The sequence below is a fragment of the Delphinus delphis genome, chromosome 14 (genome assembly GCF_949987515.2).
Source record: "Delphinus delphis chromosome 14, mDelDel1.2, whole genome shotgun sequence".
In the NCBI taxonomy this organism is placed as follows: domain Eukaryota; kingdom Metazoa; phylum Chordata; class Mammalia; order Artiodactyla; family Delphinidae; genus Delphinus; species Delphinus delphis.
The window spans coordinates 66,895,949-66,919,027 of NC_082696.1; the positions used below are offsets into that span (position 1 = coordinate 66,895,949).

General features: G+C 36.7%; 1 protein-coding gene across 3 annotated transcripts in view; it reads left to right on the plus strand.

Annotated features, from left to right (window-relative positions):
- The window catches only part of RNGTT (RNA guanylyltransferase and 5'-phosphatase), a 219,260-nt gene that overhangs the window by 58,390 nt on the left and 137,791 nt on the right, over positions 1-23,079 (plus strand). For all 3 annotated transcript variants that reach the window (XM_060030237.1, XM_060030238.1, XM_060030239.1), the window contains exons 9-10: positions 3,433-3,568; positions 13,491-13,562. In XM_060030237.1, the coding sequence (XP_059886220.1) occupies positions 3,433-3,568; positions 13,491-13,562 (208 nt within the window). The remainder of the gene's footprint in view (positions 1-3,432; positions 3,569-13,490; positions 13,563-23,079) is intronic.

Here is a 23,079-nt window from a genome sequence, read left to right on the forward strand (position 1 = left end):
TTATATGTGCAGAAGAATCTCTGAATACCAACTGCTAAATAATTTCTCTGATATCTCTGCATATGTAAGCTGAGTTTCCCATGAGCAATCCTTTATAATGAATTCCATCTTCTAATGCCTTTCCTTCCTTGGTCTTTTAAATCTGTTTATGCATAAATATACATAGATAGTATTTTCTTTTAATTGATATTCCACTTGAAGTAAAATCTGATAGATATGTATGCATTCATATATATATATATCTCAAATAAGTGTGTTAAAAAATGAATAGAGAATAATTATGACAGAAAAAGCAGAATGTACCAGCACCCTGGGATTTAATAATTATTCTATTTGAACATTATATTTAATTCTGAGCTTCTGGGCAGCCAGTGAAAAGGGAAATATAATTTCTGTTGTCATCTTATGATCAGAAGAGGGAAACCGTTTCTTTATTTTTTATTTTTGGCTGTGTTGGGTCTTCATTGCTGCATGCGGGCTTTCTCTAGTTGTGGTGAGTGGGGGCTACTCTTCATTGTGGTGCGTGGGCTTCTCATTGTGGTGGCTTCTCTTGTTGTGGAGCATGGGCTCTAGGTGTGTGGGCTTCAGTAGTTGTGGTGCGCAGGCTCAGTAGTTGTGGCTCGCAGGCTCCAGAACTCAGGCTCAGTAGTTATGGCGCACAGGCTTAGTTGCTCTGCGGCGTATGAGATCTTCCCAGACCAGGGATCGAACCCGTGTCCCCTGCATTGGCAAGCGGATTCTTAACCACTGTGCCACCAGGGAAGTCCTGTTTCTTTTTTCTGAATTCTGAAATTTGTTAGCATAAGCCAGCTTTTCTCACACTGTGAATATAGAATACTAATTCTGGACTTCCCTGGTAGTGCAGTGGTTAAGAATCCGCCTGCCAATGTGGAGGACATGGGTTCGAGCCCTGGTCTAGGAAGATCCCACATGCCGCAGAGCAACTAAGCCCGTGTGCCACAACTACTGAGCCTGCACTCCAGAGCCCGCGAGCCATGACTACTGAGCCTGTGTGCCACAAATACGGCAGCCCACGTGCCTAGAGCCTGTGCTCTGCAGCAAGAGAAGCCACCGCGATGAGAAGCCCGTGCACTGCAACGAAGAGTAGCCCCCGCTCGCTGCAACTAGAGAAAGCCCGCGCGCAGCAACAAAGACCCAATGCAGCCAAAAATAAAAAATAAATAAAATTAAATTAAAAAAAAAAGAAAAGAATACTAATTCTGTCGGATATTAACAGATATCAAGATTAAATTTAGGAAATAATGGGCTAAATAAGATAAACAGACTATTGTATGTTTTCTTTGTTTTTAAACTGGAGAAAAAGTTTAATAACATGTATATCTCCTATATACATGGGAGAGACCCAGGAAAACTGAGTTACTCCTTCCATGTTTTCTTACAACCTTAAATGTTCCTGATATGTATCTTGACTTTCCCAGAGAAAGATATAGTGTTTCCCTAATTTATTTTGCCATGAAATCCTAAAAGTAAATAATAAGCTTTGCAAAATGCTGACCTAGGTCCTTAAACAACATGATGGATTGTGTCTTCAGTACCATTTTTGCAGAAGGTATCACAGGCTTTTTATTTGCCCTATTCTTTTTTTTTTTTTTGGCCAGTCAGCACGGCATGCGGGATCTTAGTTCCCCAACCAGGGATGAAACCCATGTCCCCTGCAGTAGAAGTGCAGAGTCTCAACCACTGGACCGCCAAGGAAGTCCTTATTTGCCCTATTCTTATGTTGATTTAAGTTCTCTTTGAAATACCACGCAGGGCAAGGTTGACTTCTTCAAGAAGACTAGACTCTCCCTATCTACTAGGATTTGTCACTTTTGGAAAGCACGTGCAGGAGCTTCGGGAACTAAGTATTCCTGTTGTCTGCCAACCTGCTGGCCCGGCAGTTGGTCTGACTTTCTCAGATGCACAGTCAGTCCAGACTGAGGCTGATTTTCTTTTTCCAAGCGCAACCTGAGTCTTCACAATCCCCATCTCCTAAGGATACAGCTTTTTCAATACATAGCAAGGGCCCGAGTCCTTCACCTCCTCTCCGGGGGCCTGCTACGACTAATTATTTTGAAAACACTAGTAACAGCATGCTTCCAATCCAGTCCCCAAATGTCAGCCCCTTTGGTCTGCCTTGCTGCTCTTCAGCCTGTTGTCACACACTTCTGTTACCTTAATCAGCCCTCCCATTTCTCCTCGTCTGTCCTGAACATGTCTCTCTGTTTTTTATAACAGTTGTTTATGGGAAACAAATTGTCCTCTATATTAGCCACCATGTACTACATTTGCTTCCGTCTCTTTGTTGAACGTTTCTTCTGTCCCTCAGCCTTAAGTTGATTTAGCTCTGTCTTTGAGTTGCTGCTTTTTTTTTTCTGACCTACCTCATGGGTAGGAAATTAGGCAGATGGTCCGCATTCTCCTCTATTCTCAGTGGTACATCCAGACTATTAGTCTTCCAGTGTTTCATTTAACAACAAACAAGACAACACAGTGATTCTTCTGTTCCTTTGAGGCTCATGACTTTTAACTTTCTAACTTATTGCTGTCAGATTTCTCTCATTCTTTGAAGAGTTTGGTACCTGGGTATGGTCTCCATTTTCATCCCAAATCTTGCTGTTATCTGTTTGGTAGTATAGCCTGTTGGTCTGTAATTTCCTTGACTTGAATTCATCTGGACTTTATTTTTATATATGGTGTGCAGTAGAGCTCTGTTCTTGATGATCAACTAACTGGGAATCAGTGATAGTAACTCGGCCATTTGGAGGATGACACATTTTAAAGTATATAAATTCCCTCATATATTGATTGGCTAATAAAAATTCTCATGAGCTTGTGTTAAAAAATATTTTAATTTTATAGTAATGAATGAGAGTTGTACCTGAAATGGTGGTATCTGGTTGTATCATCACATTAATTCAAAGAGAGAGGTTAGCTGTTTTGCTCACTGTTGTGTGGCAGAAGGAGCATTGGATACTTTGACGTCTTGCCATTTGCAAATCACTTTCTTTTTTTACTGCAAAGTGGAGAGAGTAATTCCTAATTTGTATAGTTGCTGAGCCAATAAAATTCCGTAATTACATATATGTGTGTTTTTGTGTTTCGTAAACTTTGGTGTTTAAGATCTAATAAAAATTAGAGAACCGTTCTCTCCTAAGATGGGTTATAAGGTTGCTCTTGAACATCACATTGTTTCCGTAAAAAGCTTTGATTTCTCTATACCATATGTTTTTTATAGGAAACAAAAACGTCTTTAAAAAAGATTTTGTTATTTGTGGTACTTTAATTTGAATGATGGTGGAGGGGGGACTCTGGTGAACATTATTCCAGGCAGCTATTGTAAGTCTAAGGAAAAACAATTCAACTGATATTTCTTACGACTCTATTCTTGAATTCTACTGTTAATATTATCTTTTTAATGTTTCATTTAAGGTATATGATGTTGATTGATGGCACAAATGAAGTTTTTATGATTGATAGAGATAATTCAGTGTTTCATGTTTCAAATCTGGAATTTCCATTTCGTAAAGATCTCCGCATGCATTTATCAAATACTCTCCTAGATGGGGTAAGTCATATTTTATCTTTTTTTAAAAAATATCAAACATTGCTGTTTTTCTTTCTTGTGCAAGTAAATATGTATTTTTAAAAACTAAACAGGAAATTTAGAATCAGATCCAGTTTTTTTTAAAAGTTTTTTTTATTGGTGTATAATTGACAGTTAAAAAATTGAATCTAGTTTTTGTTAAGATGTTAAATTCCATTTATCTCTTACCTGCACTTACTGTCACTGATCATTGTCTTAGATACAGAATAAGTGAACAAAATTAAATCTTAATTCTTTTGTTCTTTGTGATTGAAAAAAATTCTTACTGAAAAACTCATTTTATTGTTTTACTTGTCAGTTGAATTTTAATTGAGTGATATGACATATCACATTTTTCCTTGGCTCTTTAGCTATATGAACTAATAGTTCTTGTTGAAAGAGGATCGTGTCTTTGAAAGCAGCCACTTGTACTTTTACATTTGAATTTTGAAAGCTGATAAGAACTTTCCCATTCAGAAAATCTATACTTAATAATCATAAAATTACTTGATTAAAAATATTTTAACTTTCTCCTGTGCAGACAGCTTTCTTCTCCCCAATTCTAAATGTATTCGTTCATTGTAAATAAAAATTAAAATAATACAGAACATTACAAAAAAGCTGGTAAAAATCACCTGAACTCTTAACCATTGGAGTAACTTCTGTTATCATTTGATGAACATTATTCCAGACTTTTCTCTGTGCCAGAACATTCAATCTTACGTCTGCTCCTGAAGGATTCACATTCATATTAGTAATACTAACTCAGAGCATAGATTCTTAAACAGAATGTCTATCAGAATCTTTTGGGGACTTGGGACCCCTTCCAGTCCCAGTAAGATTCTGAGTACCGGTACCTCTGCCCTGGCTGAAAATGAGTACTTTGGTCAAATATGTACCCACGTGGATAGTTACATAATTTTGCATGAAAAGATTTAAATGTTACATCTGTTTTGTAATTTGTGTTGTTTTCACTTAGCAATGTGTTTTGGACCTTTTTCACATAAAAGTCTGAATGATAGACCACTGTATATGTAAAACTGTAATTTAGGGTTTCCAGACTATCTTGCTTATGAAAATTATAGGAGATGCTTGTTAAAAATATGGCCTATCCCAGTAGCCTATCCTAGACCTAGTGAATTAGACTCTCCCAGGGGTCAAGTTATCTCTATTTTTAATAAGTGCCCAAGTGATTTTAATTAGGCAAGTTTGACAAACAATTCTGTAATTAATTTAGCCAGCCCTCTTTTGGTGGACATTTGGATTTTTTGTATTATAAGACATACTTGTATGCATATCCTTATACCTTTTTCTTTCACAGTTGTGCAGTTTTTTTTTTTTTTTTTTTTTTTTTTTTGCGGTATGCGGGCCTCTCACTGCTGTGGCCTCTCCCGTTGCGGAGCAACAGGTTCCTGACGCACAGGCTAAGCGGCCATGGCCCACGGGCGCAGCCGCTCTGCGGCATGTGGGATCCTCCCGGACCGGGGCACGAACCCGTGTCCCCTGCATCGGCAGGCCAACTCCCAACCACTGCGCCACCAGGGAAGCCCAATTGTGCAGTTTTATAATTAAGATTCTTAGAAGTGAGATTCTACTTAAAGTAACTGAGGAAAAAAGAACTAAATTGGCACAAATAATTAGGTTTCAGCTTGGCTTGCTTCAGGCTGGATCTGGGGACTCAAGTGATATGGGCCATGCTGTCTTCCTCTCTCTTTCTTTGCTTACTTGTCTGTCTGTTCTCACTCTGCATGAAGGCTCTTTCCATGTGGGAGGCAAGTTGCCTTGCAACCCAAGCAGAAAGGGAACTTTTCTCTCCCAATATCCACATATCAATCCCAGGGAAGATTCCAGAGGGCCTTGCCTAAGTTATATATATATCCAAGGAAGAGAGACAGTGGAGACCAGGGGCTCACAGGTGGCAGTACCACTTGGAGTACAAGAGACGTAGTCCTCCCAAGGCAGGGACAGTAACCTGATACACTGTACTGTGTTCACTATGCTGGATTTGGGGGCATTACCCGTTTTAAACATTGACACGTATAATTTCCACCCTTCTTTCCAGAAAGTTTGAACACACGTATAGTTCAGCCATTCTAAAGGATCTATGCACTGTCTTATTAAACACTGGGTTTTGAAAATTTTAAATCTTCTAATTTTAAATGACTTTTTCATTTTAGGAGACAGTATAGCATAGTGGTTAAGAACCCTGACTCTAACTGATGGTGTCTTATTGGCTCCATGAGTTATTGTATGAGGGCCCTAATATCGTTTACTCAGTTTCGTCATCTGTAGTGAAGTTAGGCTAATAACAGTACTTAGGTCTTGGTGCTGTTGTGAAGATTAAGTTGGATAGTTTATATAAAGTGCTGATAATAGTGTCTGGCACATAGTGAAATAAATATTTACCTCTTAATTTATGTGAATTGTTAAGGAGGTTTAATATTTTTTCACTTCTGTTTTACTGTATTTAGTACAATACAGAGTTACTATATTTCTTCTGTGAGTTGCCCATTCAGATCTTTCATACATTTTTCTGTTGGGTGTTCATGTTTTTCTTACTGATTTATGAGAAGTTTTTGTCTATTGGGGTATTACTTTATGACCCATATTTTGAAAAAATAATATTTTTTCTGGTGTTTTCGGTGGCACAGGTTTAAATTTATGTAGGTAAATTATAAACACCTTGTTTTTTTTTTTTAAAAATATTTATTGGAGTATAGTTGATTTACAATGTTGTGTTAGTTTTAGATGTACAGCAAAGTGAATCAGTTATACATATACATAATTCACTCTTCTTTAGATTCTTTTCCATATAGCTTATTACAGAGTACTGAGTAGAGTTCCCTGTGCTATACAGTATGTCCTTATTAGTTATCTATTTTATATATAGTAGTTAAACACCTTGGTTTTTAGTATTTGGCTTTTGTGTCATTTTACGAAAGATATTTTTACTTCAGAATTATTATAATAGTCCCCTGTTTTTCCTTCTAATACTTTTATGGTTTCATTTACATATTTAAATATTTGATCTATCCACGATACATTTTGGTAAAATGAGTAAGATAGGGATACAGTTTTATTTATTTCCAAATGTCTAAATTGTTACCTCAGCACCAGTCTGCTAATGTATTTTTCCTTTTTAATTAGGTATATCATTTTTATTGTATATGGGATTCCCTTATATCGTTGTTTGTTTCTTGATTCGGTTTCCCATTCCATTAATATTTTGGTCTTCCCGTGGTAGTTTTAGGTTGACTTACAGGCTGTAACCTTAGCATACAATTTAATGTCTGATAGTGCAAGGATATCCAGTCTCTTGGCTATTCTTAAGTTTGTCACTTAGATTTTGCTCTCTTTATTTAGCTTTCGGGTGAACAAGGCTATTTGAGAAGTTAGGCTGAATCAGTGTGTTATACTTTATGTGCAAATCTGTACAACAAGAAGCTTGTATTTTTCTCTGCAGAATGATCTCTGGTAGGCTTATCTCCAGACCATTTACCTTTCTGTTTGCTATGTTTGGTTGTGTGGTTTATCTCTTTGCCACACCTTCACTATTTTTCTTTGGAGGGAAAAGGGACTCTGCATCTTTCTTATGGCTTCCCACAACTGTAAGTTTCTTTTCTACAGGGATACTGCTCATGTTCTTTAATATTTATTCACTTTTTCAGTATTGAACCTTTTTCACAAGGCAGATGGAATTATATCTGGCTGATAGTCTCTGGAATTTGTATGAGAATGCTTCCTGTCTTAAGATGAAATTTGCATCTCTGTTTCAGATTTATATCAGTGATATTGGGAAAATAGTGAGTAGCTTGTGAATGTTCATTTAAACTCTCAATGATAGAATTACCCTAATGAAAGCCACATGCATAAAATATGTATTTATTTGTTTAACAGAGGGAGTACCATTTTCCAAGTGACCTGAATGCTTGTTGCCCCAATCCCATGTGCTTTTTAAAAAATTTACCAGGTAAATATTGGAGTGTGCAAGCCAGAAGATGGAAGATTGTGATTGGAGAATGAGATGTTTGAATCAGCCACTTCTGAGGTATAGTTTTGGGTGATGAGAAGGTTCAGGATGTGACCTAGAGAGAGTGAGAGTTTGAGGTTGTGTGGAGAAGAGCAGTGGACATGAGATCAAGGAAAATTTTAGATGGGTCATAAAGAGTGATGACAGAAGTCCAGGGAGAGGTTGACTGAGCTGGATATAAAGATTAGAAAGAAGGAAAGAAGGTAGTATAGTTGATTGAGACCGAGTGGCAAACGGAGACTGAGCGAAGAGTAACTATAGAGTCACAGAATTGTCTATACTGTGTACTCTGTGAGGCTACTAGTATTATAAATTTTCATTCCTGTGACGGTGTGCGTGGTAAAATATTTTGACATATATACGTAAACTTTTTAACACATTTGTGCGTGTGCGAGCACGCATGCTGCACGTGCACACACACACCCCCTTGTGGTTGACAGAGCCACTGCATAAGGTTGGAAGTATTGCTACTGCACATCTCCAAGGTGTTCCGTTCTTATCGTAGTTGATGTGACAGCTACCCCGGGAGTTGTGCTGTCCATAATCTGCATTGCCAATACAGCAGCTCTGGTAATTGGTTCATGGGAACAGCAAGAATATTTATTTTGATTTTTGTTACTTTCATTTTATTTAAGATACAGTTTTTTAGCATCATAATTCATAAAATAAAAGGAAGAAAAAGACTCAAGTTATAGCATTTGCAAAAGTTTAGTGTAGTTTTTCATTCCTATCATGTACCACACCAGGAGTGCAGGCATTGTTTAGAAGGTTGAGGAGAAGGCCTCACCCTGGAGATATCTTACTTCATTGGGTTGGGACGGAGAATGATAGGTAACGAATAAAACGAAGATTGGCATTTAAAACAAGTCCTTTGGTCGTTTAGAGGAGAAATGAATTACATCTAGTTAGAAACTAAAGATGGTTTATAGAGGAGTTGGTGTTAGATATGGGAAGATTTCTATAGAAAGAGATTTTTGTTGGACATGGGCCAAGGGCATTCCAGGTAGGAAATAATGCTTAAAAATTAGATGCTTAACCACCTGCAGATTTAACTTAGCAGTACTATTTATTTTCACCCCAAACTTGGATAACTGAGAGCAACATAATAGACTCTTGTGAGGTTTTAAAATAGCAATATGATTCATGATGTCAGTTTACTTGGACCAGAATTATAGTTGCCATATCTGTTTTTCCACTTAGTTAATTAAAACAGTCCTCTGTAGTTTCCTGTTTCTTCTACATTTTCATTTGCAAATTGTTTTTGTCAAATTCCAAATCCAAGAATAACTCAAACTGCCTAATTGTCTGGCTGTCATATGTGAGCGTTTAAGCTTTTGTTTTGCTCTCTAGATTATGTTCTTTGACCCACAGAATGTGGAAAATAGGAGTTTAGAAATACGGCAGTAATTCACTTGAAACAAATCAGTGAAGTTCAGTCAATTTTATACTGAGGATAAGAGGAGGATATAACAATTAATCATTAAAGTTAATAACAAAAATCTTGGGAAAATGGCATGTCTTTTCATCTGTTAATTTTTTATAAAGGAATATGCATGCTCATTGTTAAAATTTTAGGAAGTCTGTATGTTATAAAATAGAACTCAACTATCAAGAAGAGATTAAATTTTAACATTTTGATGTATTTCCTTTTAGTCATTTTTGTTGTGCCTGTATTTATAGAACGTGTGTAATCAACACGTACATAGCTGACGTTTAATATATGCTGTGTATCTGGGGTTCCATCGTTTTCCTTCACTCTGAAGAACTGATTTTAGGATTTCTTTTTCTTTTTAAAATTTAACTTTATTGAAAAAGTTGAAATATAATTTACCATTCTAAGGTATATAAGTCAGTGGTTTTTAGTATTCACAAGATTATGCAACCACTGCTATCTAATTCAGGAACATTTCATCACTTAACTATGATAAATAGAACCAAGTGGGCCTTATCTGAAAGGATTTCAAGGAATGGGTTACCTTTGAGATGAACTTTGAAGGCCCACAGGTTTTCCACAGTTAATTACTTCCTTTCATTAAAACCCTTCAGTGGGGGCTTCCCTGGTGGTGCAGTGGTTAAGAATCTGCCTGCCAGTGCAGGGGACATGGGTTCAAGCCCTGGTCTGGGAAGATCCCACATGCTGCGGAACAACTAAGCCCGTGCACCACAACTACTGAGCCTGCGCTCTAGAGCATGAGAGCCACAACTACTGAGACTGTGAGCCACAACTACTGAAGCCCATGTGCCTAGAGCCCGTGCTCTGCAACAAGAGAAGCCACCACAATGAGAAGCCTGCACACCACAACAAAGAGTAGCCCCCGCTCACCGCAGCTAGAGAAAGCCCGCGTGCAGCAACGAAGACCCAACGCAGCCAAAAATAAATAAATAAAACAAATTTATATTAAAAAAAACCCAAAACACCCCTTCAGTGGTTCTCCATTGCTTAAAGCATGAAAGCCAAAGTACGTAATGTAATATTCCTTATATCTGGGCCGCGCCTAAGCATTTAACATCATCTTTGACTGTGAGCCCTTGAAAGCATAAGTCCCACCTATTACTGAGCTTTGGAGAGTTTACCACCTTCTCCATGCCTTTTAAATACCATTTGGCGTGTCCACCGTCCTGCTAGAAGATATCCACCACATCTTTCAGGATTCAGCTAATGGGTTTCTCACCTTATTATCAAACCTTTGTCTTACTCTTCAGGTAGAAATAACCACTCCTTCTCCTTATGTTTATACAATGTGCCCTTATTGACTGGAATAGTAAAGGTGTATACTTGTTGTCTTAGTATAGTTATTAATAGCCATCTCTCACTCTCAAAAGTATCCTGGTTTAGACAGACAGCTACATGGTCATTCTCTCTGTATGGCCATCTGTCATTAAAACTGTAGCTCTTCCTTCGACCTAGCTACTTATATATTTTCCTCTCTTTCTATTACTCTGAGCCCCTTGAAGCTAGGGACTGGGTGCTTAATGTCTCCAGCACTTAGAGCATAGAGTATAGTTTGGGCCCAGGAAATATTAAATGGGTAGGCAGAAGAGTGGATGCCTGGGAACTTCAGATAAAGGCAATGGAATATGGAGAAGTACAGAGGATAGGAAAGTCAAACATGCAGATTTTGGGTTTTTTTTCGTAGGGCCCATAATAAAGGATTCAGCATCTTTTTTCTGTGGGTTTACAATTTTCATCAAAAGTAGAATGTTTTTGTGCATTTCTACCCTTCCACCTGTTGAAAATTTAATTACTAATGTTCTTTCATTAAAACAACAACAAACTTTTCTGTTTCGTTTTGGATAGTTTGTATTGATTTGTCTTCACGTTCATGAATCTCTCCTTCTCCAGCATCTAAACCACTGTTCATCCCAACCACAGTATTTTTCACCTCAGACATTGTAGTTTTCACCTCTGGAAATTGAATTTGAGTCTTTTTTAAGTCTTCTGTGTCTCTACTTACCTTTTTGAATATATGGAATACTGTTAGAATATTCTTGCCTGCTAGCTCTAACATCGCTCACAGTTTTAGGCCTATTTTGATGGATTTTTTTCTCCTCTTTATGAGTTGTATATTTTTGTCTCTTTGCATACCTGGTAATTTTTGATTGGCTGCCAGACGTTTTGAATTTTACCTTGTTGGGGGCTCAATATTTTTGTATTCCTATAACTATTCTTGAGCTTTGTTCTGAGATGCAGTTAATTTACTTGGGACTAGTTTGTGCCTTTTGAGTCTTGTTTTTAAGATTTGTTAGGTGAGGAGTCTTTAGGGATAATTATCCTCCGCTACTGAGATAAGATCCTTCTGAGTACTCAATGCCCTGTGAGTTATGAGACTTTCTAATCTGGCTGGTGGGAACAGGTGTTATTCCCAACCTTGTTGAGTGACATGTATGGTTCTCTTTAAGATTTTTGGGTACTTCTTTGCCTGACCTTGAGTAGTTTCCTCACATGCTTGCTTTGCTGAATATTCATGGGGGTCTATCTGAAGACGTCCCTCTCCCACCCTATCCTCTGCTGTGAAAACTCTAGCCTCATTGGTCTCCCTAGACAGCCTGGTCTATTTTCTCAATTCAGGGAGACTGCTGGGCTCTCCTGGGCTCCCCCTGCCTGCATTGAAGCCTGGAAACTCTCCTCGACCAATAAGCTGGGACAGTTGTAGGGCTCATATAGTTATTTACTGTTTCCTAGGAGTTACTGTACTTTGTTGCTGGATGTCTAGTGCCTTGAAGATCATTTCTTCGTATATTTTGTCCACCACACAGCCTAGGTCTTTGTTAGAATCCCTGGGTTCTCTTCTCTTTTAAAAACTGTGGGTAAATGTTTTCTTCAGCGAGTTGGGAGCCATATTTTATTCCAGTAATGCTCAGATTGTTTCTCCAATTCAGCACGCAGTCCCGTAGCCTTTATTTCAGACAGGAGGAGTGTTCTGCTATTTTAATTACTTTTTAATCGGAAGAGGGAAAAAAGAAGACAAGAATAACCACCGAGTTTCCTTCTCTATATTTTAATGTAATAGTGACAGTTATCAGTGATTTGTCATTTTACAAGTAGGGCTTTTGGGGGTTTAGTGGGCTTGGAGGTGAACCCTTTTTGTTTTACCGGAATTTTGGTAGTTTCCATGGTTATCAGTTTTTAAACTTACTGGTTTGTTTATTCCTTTTTACTTGTTTAGTTTGCTGATAATAAACTTTCTTTTTTGTTTTACTGTTTGAAGAACATATGTATTTACTCATTTCATCAGGTAATTTGGGAGGGAAATTCTGTGATTTCTGCTCTCTGAACCTGGAAGTCCACTTAATTTCCATCCACACATTTTTGAAAAGATTAATTGAAACCTGTTATTGGTGCTACCTTGTTGGCTTATAAAATTCTCAGATACAAGTACTTAAAAATATTTCAGTAAACAAATTTAAAGTAATGAAAATGATTTATGTCAATTGTTGGGTTCAAGATGATAACCATAAATAAATGTCTGTAGCTTAACTAATACATATTTGAGAAAGAAATCAATTGGTAATAGTTGCTTAAAACTAGAAAATATATTTGTCTTCCATCAGTGTGTTCTTTGTAATTTTAGATGGTTGTGTGTGGTTATTGTCATGAAATTAGATAATAAAAAGACTGTTTAGTTTCCAAGGAAAAATATGAGGAAAGAATAATAATTTTAGGTTAAAACCTATTATTAAGAATTAATATTTTGGGTAATTATTAAGATCCTGCAAGCTGCATGACATGGCAGAAAAAAAATTTTAAAAATCCTACATTATATGCCTGTAATCATCCTTTAGTGTCCTTTATCTTTTTTCTGTCAGAGTGCAGATTTTAAGTTTGTTTCACTTAATGGCTGTGATATGTGATATCATATTCTCTTGCCCTGTTCCCTTTGATCATAGTAGAGGGATACGGAACCAAGAAAGACTGTGTGGGCACATGGAGATTTTATCTATAATAAAGGCACCATTTATACCTATAGATTTTATGATTAAAGCAATTGGCATACAACAGAATTTAAAGCAATAATGATTTAGCAAAATTTATTTTTTAAATGTTGCTGATATTTAGAATTTAAAATTTGTAGTTTCTTTATCCTAATAGTTGCTTAGTAATTCAAACATAAGATGTAGAATAGAAATTCAAATATAAAAAATGAGGCGATATTGTCATATGATTTTATTGCAATACAGAATAAATTCATGGTGGGTTTTTTTGTGGTGCTGGCAGTCTATTGATTTGATCCGTGTAGAAGTGTGTTCACTTTGAAATTTCATCAAGTTGTATATTTATGATTTATGTACTTTCTGTGTGAATGTTATATTTTAATCAAACTAAAGAAATTGCTCTTAAAGTATGAATAAACTTACCTTCTTTTCTCTTTAAAGGAAATGATTATTGACAGAGTAAATGGACAGGCTGTTCCTAGATACTTGATATACGACATAATTAAATTCAATGTAAGTACCTTTTATAATTTATAAAATAAAAATGTCACTGAGATAATAATTAGTTTTTAACAAATAAAAAGTTCTACTGTCTTAGAGATAGTAGGAAAGCAGAATGATGACTCATTCAAATTACCCATTTGATACCTTATTAATACTTTTACGTCTCCTTTTCTTTCTCTTAATTGCCTAATATTTAGCACATTTCTTTGTCTTTGGATTCTTTAGGAACTTCAAGTGAGTAAGGAAAAAAGTTTAATTGTGATAAAATAAGACAGCATTTTGTAAAATGGAAAATTCTCAATTTTAGTTATCCTGTACTCGATTAAAAAGTCTCCAAATTTTATTAGTCTGTCACTTAAAAAAAAAACAAACAGAGAAACTGACTATGAGTGTTCACTGTGTAACATGGAGGCACAAATATGTTATTCATGAGTACATGCAGGAAACTTGAAAACAAAATATAAAATTGCCTGTTGTAAATAGATTAAAAAAATAGGAATTATATTCTCTACCCATTTCCTGCAATGTTAGACTCATCAAGAATCTGTTTTCCTGTTAATGTTTAATTATAGTATGAATGACTAAATTATTTAGGCAGTACAAGGTGACTTCTGTAAATGCAAGAATTTCTTTCAGTAGTGTATATCCATGAAAAGGTGTAATCATTCCTCTAGACGTGTTATTCAAATTGCATAATCACTTAGTATTCAAACCAGACTGAAAGCAATTAAGACTTCTGGAATTAAAAGTGTTAAGTTATAAGGTTTTGAAGATTTATAACAAGGCTTTTAAAAAGTTCTTTTTTAGGGGTATACATTTTAAATTGTAGTAGTAAGATTCAGGATTGCATTTATCCAGATTATTTTTTCCTGGAAATGTTCAATGTATGTATCTCATTTTTTTGTTGAATTTCTATATTTCAGAGTTTCAAATTTAAGAAACTCAGTCAGAAATCAAGTTTTATTTTTGTTCTGTCTGTGACCACTATATTCCTCAAAAGTAAGGTGTTCCAGAATTGATTTATTCTCATTACAGATATTGGAATAATGTTCATTGGGCCATAACGAGATGTAAAGGATGGGGTTGGCCTTTTTCTTTGTGAATGGGGGTGCACTGTCTCCTTTGCCTCTTGATAATGAACTCCACTTTAATATTGTTCAGTGCAGGTTCACTTCTTAGTCTGGGAGCTTTGCCTGAGACAACAGCCTTCTAATTCTTTAAAAAAATAGGAAAAATTTCAGCATGCACAAATATATAGAGAATAATGTAAGGCATACTTATGTACTGACCTCCAGATTTGTTGAAGTTTAACATTGTCATTTTTACTCCACTTTCTTTTCAGTAAGGAATAAATCATTACAGATTCAGTAGGAGTTTCTTGTGCACACCTCTCTCATTCCATTCTTGACCATCTTATCCAGAAGCAGATTCTACCCTGAATTTGATGTTTATTATTCCCATGAATGTTTTTAATACCTTTACTACCTATGTGTAGATCTATAAGATATATGTGGTGTATTCTTTTGCAGTGTTTCTACTGTTATATAAATGTCATTGTACTACTGTACTATGGTACCCAACATTTGGTCCACCTTATTTGTTGATATTTATTTGTGTTAATACATACAGGTTTAGTTCACTCACTTTAATTAGTATTTTATTACATTGTATAAATATACAAAATTTATCTTTTTTCCATTTGATGGACATTTGGGTTTCCATATTTTGCTGTTATACTACTATTGCATGGAACAGTTTTATATACTTTTTATTGTGTGTGTATGTCCAGGTTTCTCTAGGATAGTTCTCATTCTTGGGATACAATCATCTAGGAAGCGTTTTAAAAAGCCAGTCCCTCATCCCTACATCATGGAGATTCTGATTAAACTGGCGACTTCAGCTTTTTTGTTGTGTTGCTAAATTCCCTTCAGAAGTAGTTGTACCACTTTACCACAGTTGGTATTATCAGATTTTAAGATCTTTGTCAATTGGATTGTTTTAATTTGCTTTCCTGATTACTAATGAAGTTAAGCATATTTCATGTTTATTTTTACTTGTTTGAATTTTTCTTCTGTGATTTAACTGCAAGTTTGAATAATCTTCTAATAGCTATCTTTTCTGGATTCTAATCCTTTCTTAGTTATATATGTGGCAAACAATATGTTTTCCATATTAATATCTATTGATTCACAGAAGTTTTTCATTTTAATGAAATCCAGCTCACTATATCTCAAAGTTTGTGCTTTTGTGTCTTGTTTAGGAGATTCAACCATATTTTCCTGTAAAAATGATTAATTCATGCTTTTCATCTCTTGGTCTGTAATCATTCATTCAGTAAGGATTTATTGAGTACCTTTTGCTTTATTTCATAGATTTTTAAAATTTTAATTTTTTTTGCATTTTTGAATTTACTTTATTTTTTTATACAGCAGGTTCTTATTAGTCATCCATTTTGTACATATTAGTGGATACATGTCAATCCCAATCTCCCAATTCATCACACACACACCCCACGACCACCACTTTCCCCACTTCATGTCCATACGTTTGTTCTCTACATCTGTGTCTCCATTTCTACCCTGCACACCAGTTCCTCTGTACCATTTTTCTAGGTTCCACATATATGCGTTAATATACGATATTTGTTTTTCTCTTCCTGACTTGCTTCACTCTGTATGACAGTCTCTAGATCCATCCACGTCTCTACAAATGACCCAGTTTCGTTCCTTTTTATGGCTGAGTAATATTCCATTGTATATATGTACCACATCTTCTTTATCTATTCGTCTGTTGATGGGCATTTAGGTTGCTTCCATGACCTGACTATTATAAATAGTGCTGCAATGAACATTGGGGTGCATGTATCTTTTTCAATTATGGTTTTCTCTGGATATATGCCCAGTAGTGGGATTGCTGGATCATATGGCAATTCTATTTTTAATTTTTTAAGGAACCTCCATACTGTTCTCCGTAGTGGCTGTATCAATTTACATACCCACCAACAGTGCAAGAGGGTTCCCTTTTCTCCACAACCTCTCCAGCATTTGTTGTTTGTAGATTTTCTGATGATGCCCATTCTAACTGGTGTGAGGTACCTCACTGTAGTTTTGATTTGCATTTCTCTAATAATTAGTGATGTTGAGCAGCTTTTCATGTGCTTCTTGGCCATCTGTATGTCTTCTTTGGAGAAATGTCTGTTTAGGTCTTTTGCCCAACTTTGGATTGGGTTGTCTGTTTTTTTGATATTGAGATTCATAAGTTGTTTATATATTTTAGAGATTAATTCTTTGTCCATTGATTCATTTGCAAATATTTTCTCCCATTCTGAGGGTTGTCTTCTCATCTTGTTTGTAGTTTCCTTTGCTTTGCAAAAGCTTTTAAGTTTCATTAGGTCTCATTTGTTTATTTTTGTTTTTATTACCATTACTCTAGAAGGAGGATCAAAAAAGATCTTGCTGTGATTTATGTCAAAGAGTGTTCTGCCTGTGTTTTCCTCTAAGAGTTTTATAGTGTCCAGTCTTACATTTAGGTCTCTCTAATCCATTTTGAGTTTATTTTTGTGTGTGGTGTTAGGGAGTTTCCTTATTTCATTCTTTTACCTGTAGCTGTCCAGTTTTCCCAGTACCATTAATTGAAGAGACTGTCTTTTCTCCATTGTATATCCTTGCCTCCTTTGTCATAGATTAGTTGACCATAGGTGTGTGGGTTTACCTCTGGGCTTTCTATCCTGTTCCACTGATCTATATTTCTGTTTTTGTGCCAGTACCATACTGTCTTGATTAGTGTAGCTTTGTAGTATAGTCTGAATTCAGGGAGTCTGATTCCTCCAGCTCCGTTTTTTCCCCTCAAGACTGCTTTGGCTATTCGGGGTCTTTGTGTCTTCATACAAAGTGTGAAATTGTTTGTTCTAGTTCTGTAGAAAATGCCATTGTTAATTTAATAGGGATTGCATTGAATCTGTAGATTGCTTTGGGTAGTATAGTCATTTTCACAATATTGATTCTTCCAATCCAAGAACATGGTATATCTCTCCATCTGTTTGTATCATCTTTAATTTCTTTCATCAGCGTCTTATAGTTTTCTGCATACAGGTCTTTTGTCTCCCTAGGTAGGTTTATTCCTAGGTATTTTATTCTTTTTGTTGCAATGGTAAATGGGAGTGTTTCCTTAATGTCTCTTTCAAATTTTTCATTATTAGTATATAGGAATGCAAGAGATTTCTGTGCATTAATTTTGTATCCTGCTACTTTTTTACCAAATTCATTGATTAGCTCTAGTAGTTTTCTGGTGGCACCTTTAGGATTATCTATGTATAGTATCATGTCATCTGCAAATAGTGACAGTTTTACTTCTTCTTTTCCGATTTGGATTCCTTTTATTTCTTTTTCTTCTCTGATTGCTGTGGCTAAGACTTTCAAAACTATGTTGAATAATAGTGGCAATAGTGGACATCGTTGTCTTGTTCCTGATCTTAGAGGAAATGCTTTCAGTTTTTCACCATTGAGAATGATGTTTGCTGTGGGTTTGTCATATATGGCCTTTATTATGTTGAGGTAGGTGCCCTCTATGCCCGCTTTCTGGAGAGTTTTTATCATAAGTGGGTGTTGAATTTTGTCAAAAGCTTTTTCTGTATCTGTTGAGATGATCATATGGTTTTTCTCCTTCAATTTGTTAATATGGTTTATCACATTGATTGATTTGTGTATGTTGATGAATCCTTGCATTCCTGGGATAAACCCCACTTGATCGTGGTGTGTGATCCTTTTAATGTGCTGTTGGATTCTGTTTGCTAGTATTTTGTTGAGGATTTTGCATCTATATTCATCAGTGATACTGGTCTGTAATTTTCTTTTTTTGTAGTATCTTTGTCTGGTTTTGGTATCAGGGTGATGGTGGCCTCATAGAATGAGTTTGGGAGTGTTCCTCCCTCTGATATATTTTGGTAGAGTTTGAGAAAGATAGGTGTTAGCTCTTCTCTAAATGTTTGATAGAATTCACCTGTGAAGCCATCTGGTCCTGGACTTTTGTTCCTTGGAAGGTTTTTAATCAGGTTCAATTTCATTACTTGTGATTGGTCTGTTTATATTTTCTGTTTCTTCCTGGTTCAGTCTTGGAAGGTTATAGCTGTCTAAGAATTTGTACATTTCTTCCAGGTTGTGCATTTTATTGGCATAGAGTTGCTTATAATAGTCTCTAAGGATGTTTTATATTTCTGTGGTGTCTGTAGCAACTTCTCCTTTTTCATTTCTAATTTTATTGATTTGAGTCTCTCCCTCTTTTTCTTGATGAGGCTGGGGAATGGTTTATCAGTTTTGTTTATCTTCTCAAAGAACCAGCTTTTAGTTTTATTGATCTTTGCTGTTTTTTTCTTTGTATCTATTTCATTTATTTCTTCTGACCTTTATGATTTCTTTCCTTCTACTAACTTTGGGTGTTGTATGTTCTTCTTTCTCTAGTTCCTTTAGGTGTAAGGTTAGATTGTTTATTTGAGATTTTTCTTGTTTCTTGAGGTTGGCTTGTATAGCTATAAACTTCCCTCTTAGAACTGCTTTTGCTGCATCCTATAGGTTTTGGATCGTCATGTTTTCGTTGTCATTTGTCTCTAGGTGTTTTTCGATTTCCTCTTTGATTTCTTCAGTGATCTCTTGGTTATTTAGTAATGTATTCTTTAGCCTCCATGTGTTTGTGTTTTTTAATGTTTTTTCCCTGTAATTCATTTCTAATCTTATTGCGTTGTGGTCAGAAAAGATGCTTGATGTGATTTCAGTTTTCTTAAATTTACTGAGGCTTGATTTGTGACCCAAGATGTGATCTATCCTGGAGAATATTCCATGTGCACTTGAGAAGAAAGTGTAATCTGCTGTTTTTGGATGGAAGGTCCTATAAATACCAATTAAATGTATCTGGTCTTTTGTGTCATTTAAAGCTTGTGTTTACTTATTAATTTTCTGTTTGGATGATCTGTCCATTGGTGTAAGTGGGGTGTTAAAAGTCCCCCACTATTATTGTGTTACTGTGAATTTCCTCTTTTATAGCTGTTAGCAGTTGCCTTATGTATTGAGGTGCTCCTGTGTTGGGGCATATATATTTACAATTGTTATATCTTCTTCTTGGTTTGATCCTTTGATTATTATGTAGTGTCCTTCCTTGTCTCTTGTAACATTCTTTATTTTAAAGTCTATTTTTTTTTTTTTTTTGGTACGTGGGCCTCTCACTGTTGTGGCCTCTCCCGCCGCGGAGCACAGGCTCCGCACGCGCAGGCTCAGCGGCCATGGCTTATGGGCCCAGCCGCCCCACGGCATGTGGGATCCTCCCGGACCAGGGCATGAACCCACGTCCCCTGCATCGGCAGGCGGACTCTCAACCACTGCGCCACCAGGGAAGCCCTAAAGTCTATTTTATCTGATATGAGTATTGCTACTCCAGCTCTCTTTTGATTTCCATTTGCATGGAATATCTTTTTCCATCCCCTCACTTTCAGTCTGTATGTGTCCCTAGGTCTGAAGTGGGTCTCTTGTAGACAGCACATATATGGTCTTGTTTTTGTTTCCATTCAGCGAGCTTGTGTCTTTTGGTTGGAGCATTTAATCCATTCACGTTTAAGGTAATTATCGATACATATGTTCCTTTGACCATTTTCTTAATTGTTTTGGGTTTGTTTTTGTAGGTCCTTTTCTTCTCTTGTGTTTTCCAGTTGGAGAAGTTCCTTTAGCATTTGTTGTAGAGCTGGTTTGGTGGTGCTGAATTCTCTTAGCTTTTGCTTGTCTGTAAAGCTTTTGATTTCTCCAGCGAATCTGAATGAGATCCTTGCTGAGTAGAGTAATCTTGGTTGTAGGTTCTTCCCTTTCATCACTTTAAATATATCATGCCACTCCCTTCTTCCTTGTAGAGTTTCTGCTGAGAAAGCAGCTGTGGGAGTTCCCTTGTATGTTATTTGTTGTTTTTCCCATGCTGCTTTCAGTAATTTTTCTTTGTCTTTATTTTTTGCCAATTTGACTACTATGTGCCTCAGTGTGTTTCTCCTTGGGTTTCTCCTGCCTGGGACTCTCTGGGCTTCCTGGACTTCGGTGGCTATTTCCTTTCCCATGTTATTTAAGTTTTCGACTATAATGTCTTCATATATTTTCTCGGGTCCTTTCTCTCTCTCTTCTCCTTCTGAGACCCCTGTAATGCGAATGTTGTTGTGTTTAATGTTGTCCCAGAGGTCTCTTAGGCTGTCATCATTTCTTTTCATTCTTTTTTCTTTATTCTGTTCTGTGGCAGTGAATTCCACCATTCTGTCTTCCAGGTCACTTATCTGTTCTTCTGCCTCAGTTATTCTGCTATTGATTCCTTCTAGTATATTTTTCATTTCAGTTATTGTTTTGTTCATCTCTGTTTGTTTGTTCTTTAATTCTTCTAGGTGTTTGTTCTCTAATTTTTCTAGGTCTTTGTTAAACATTTCTTGCATCTTCTTGATCTTTGCCTCCATGCTTTTTCTGAGGCCCTGGATCATCTTCCTTATAATTATTCTGAATTCTTTTTCTGGAAGGTTGCCTATCTCCACTTCGTTTGGTTGTTTTTCTGGGGTTTTATCTTGTTCCTTTTTCTGGTACATAGATCTCTGCCTTTTTATCTTGTCTATCTTTCTATGAATGTGCTTTTTGTTCCACGCTGCAGGATTGTAGTTCTTTTTGCTTCTGCAGTCTGCCCTCTAGTGGATGAGGGTATCTAAGAGGCTTGAGCACGTTTCCTGTTGGGAGGGACTGGTGGTGGGTAGAGCTGGGTGATGCTCTGGTGGGCAGAGCTCAGTAAAACTTTAATCCACTTGTCTGCTGATGGGTGGGGCTGGGTTCCCTCGTGTTGCTTGTTTTGCCTGAGGTGACCCAACACTGGAGCCTACCCAGCTCTTTGTTGGGGCTAATGGCGGACTCTGGGAGGGCTCATGCCAAGGAGTACTTCCCAGAACTTCTGCTGCCAGTGTCCTTGTCCCCACGGTGAGCCACAGCCACCCCCCGCCTCTGCAGGAGACCCTCCAACACTAGCAGGTAGGTCTGGTTCAGTCTCCTATGGGGTCACTGCTCCTTCCCCTGGGTCCTGATGCGTACACTACTTTGTGTGTGCCCTCCAAGAGTGGAGTCTCTGTTTCTCCCAGTCCTGTCGAAATCCTACAATCTATTCCCAGTAGGCTTCAAAGTCTGATTCTCTAGGAATTCCTCCTCCCATTGCCAGACCCCCAGGTTGGGAAGCCAGACGTGGGGCTCAGAACCTTCACTCCAGTGGGTGGACTTCTGTGGTATAAGTGTTCTCCAGTTTGTGAGTCACCCACCCAGCAGATATGGGATTTGATTTTATTATGATTGTGCCCCTCCTACCATCTCATTGTGTCTTCTCCTTTGTCTTTGGATGTGGGGTATCTTTTTTGGTGAGTTCCAGTGTCTTCCTGTTGATTATTCTTCAGCAGTTACTTGCGATTCTGGTGCTCTCGCAAGAGGGAGTGACTAATTCATTGGGTTTTTAAGTCACAGTTTTTCACATTTCTGATAATAGAATATATTTATAATTGAAAGTGTCATATATTTAATTCTTTAATATACTGTGGAGGTTTCATTGATGTTTAACCATTTTGTTTATTTTGAATTATGAAATCAAGGTCACCCTTAGAAAAATTTTTTTTGAAATAATTGTTTGAAACTTTTCAGTTCCTTAGTTTATTATTTTGTACAGCAAGAATTTCATTGATAATTTTTTATATGTCAAGTATTAGTCTAGGTATTGAGTATGCCCAGAAGAATAGGACATAATTTCTTGCCTTCCAGGGAGTTTATAATTTAGTGCCCTGACCTTCAAAGGAGGCTACTTCTATAACAGTTCATTGGGATTTGGAAAGAAAATCGGAGAACTCCTGTTTATTCTTAATCTATTATTCAATTTTTGTCTGTTTTATAACATACAGTTGTGCATGTATGCAATTTATTAAAAATTAATATGTATATATTATACACAATTGTTCGGATATGTGTTTAGATTGGATACAAAATCAAAAGAAACTTGCAGGGACTTCCCTGGCGGTCCAGTGGTTAGGACTCCACGCTTCCACTTCAGGGGGCATGGGTTTGATTCCCGGTCGGCGAACTGAGAATCCACATGCTGTACGGTCAAAAGAAACAAAAGAAAAAGAAATTTGCAGACCAGTGGTGTTATGAATGGGGATATAAATATAAAGAAATATTATAATGGTATCATAAGTATAATGTCAAAGATATATGGGAGATATAGAAATATATGAGAGGTACCAGAGAGGTGAGAATATTCCAGCTTACCCTGGGTATACTTGAGTTATTTGAAGTGTGGAGTTGTAGACAGAGAAAGTGATACAGATTAATTTTGAAGGAGTGAGCCTTAGAAGTCAGGAACATTAGATGGTTTTTAGTGTACTTGATGTATGGTGAGATGTGAGACATAGCAGGAAATGAGAATGGATTTGTGGGTAGGAGACCAGATCACCTGAATAAGACATTTTAGCTTAGTTCTTTGTTCTGTATAT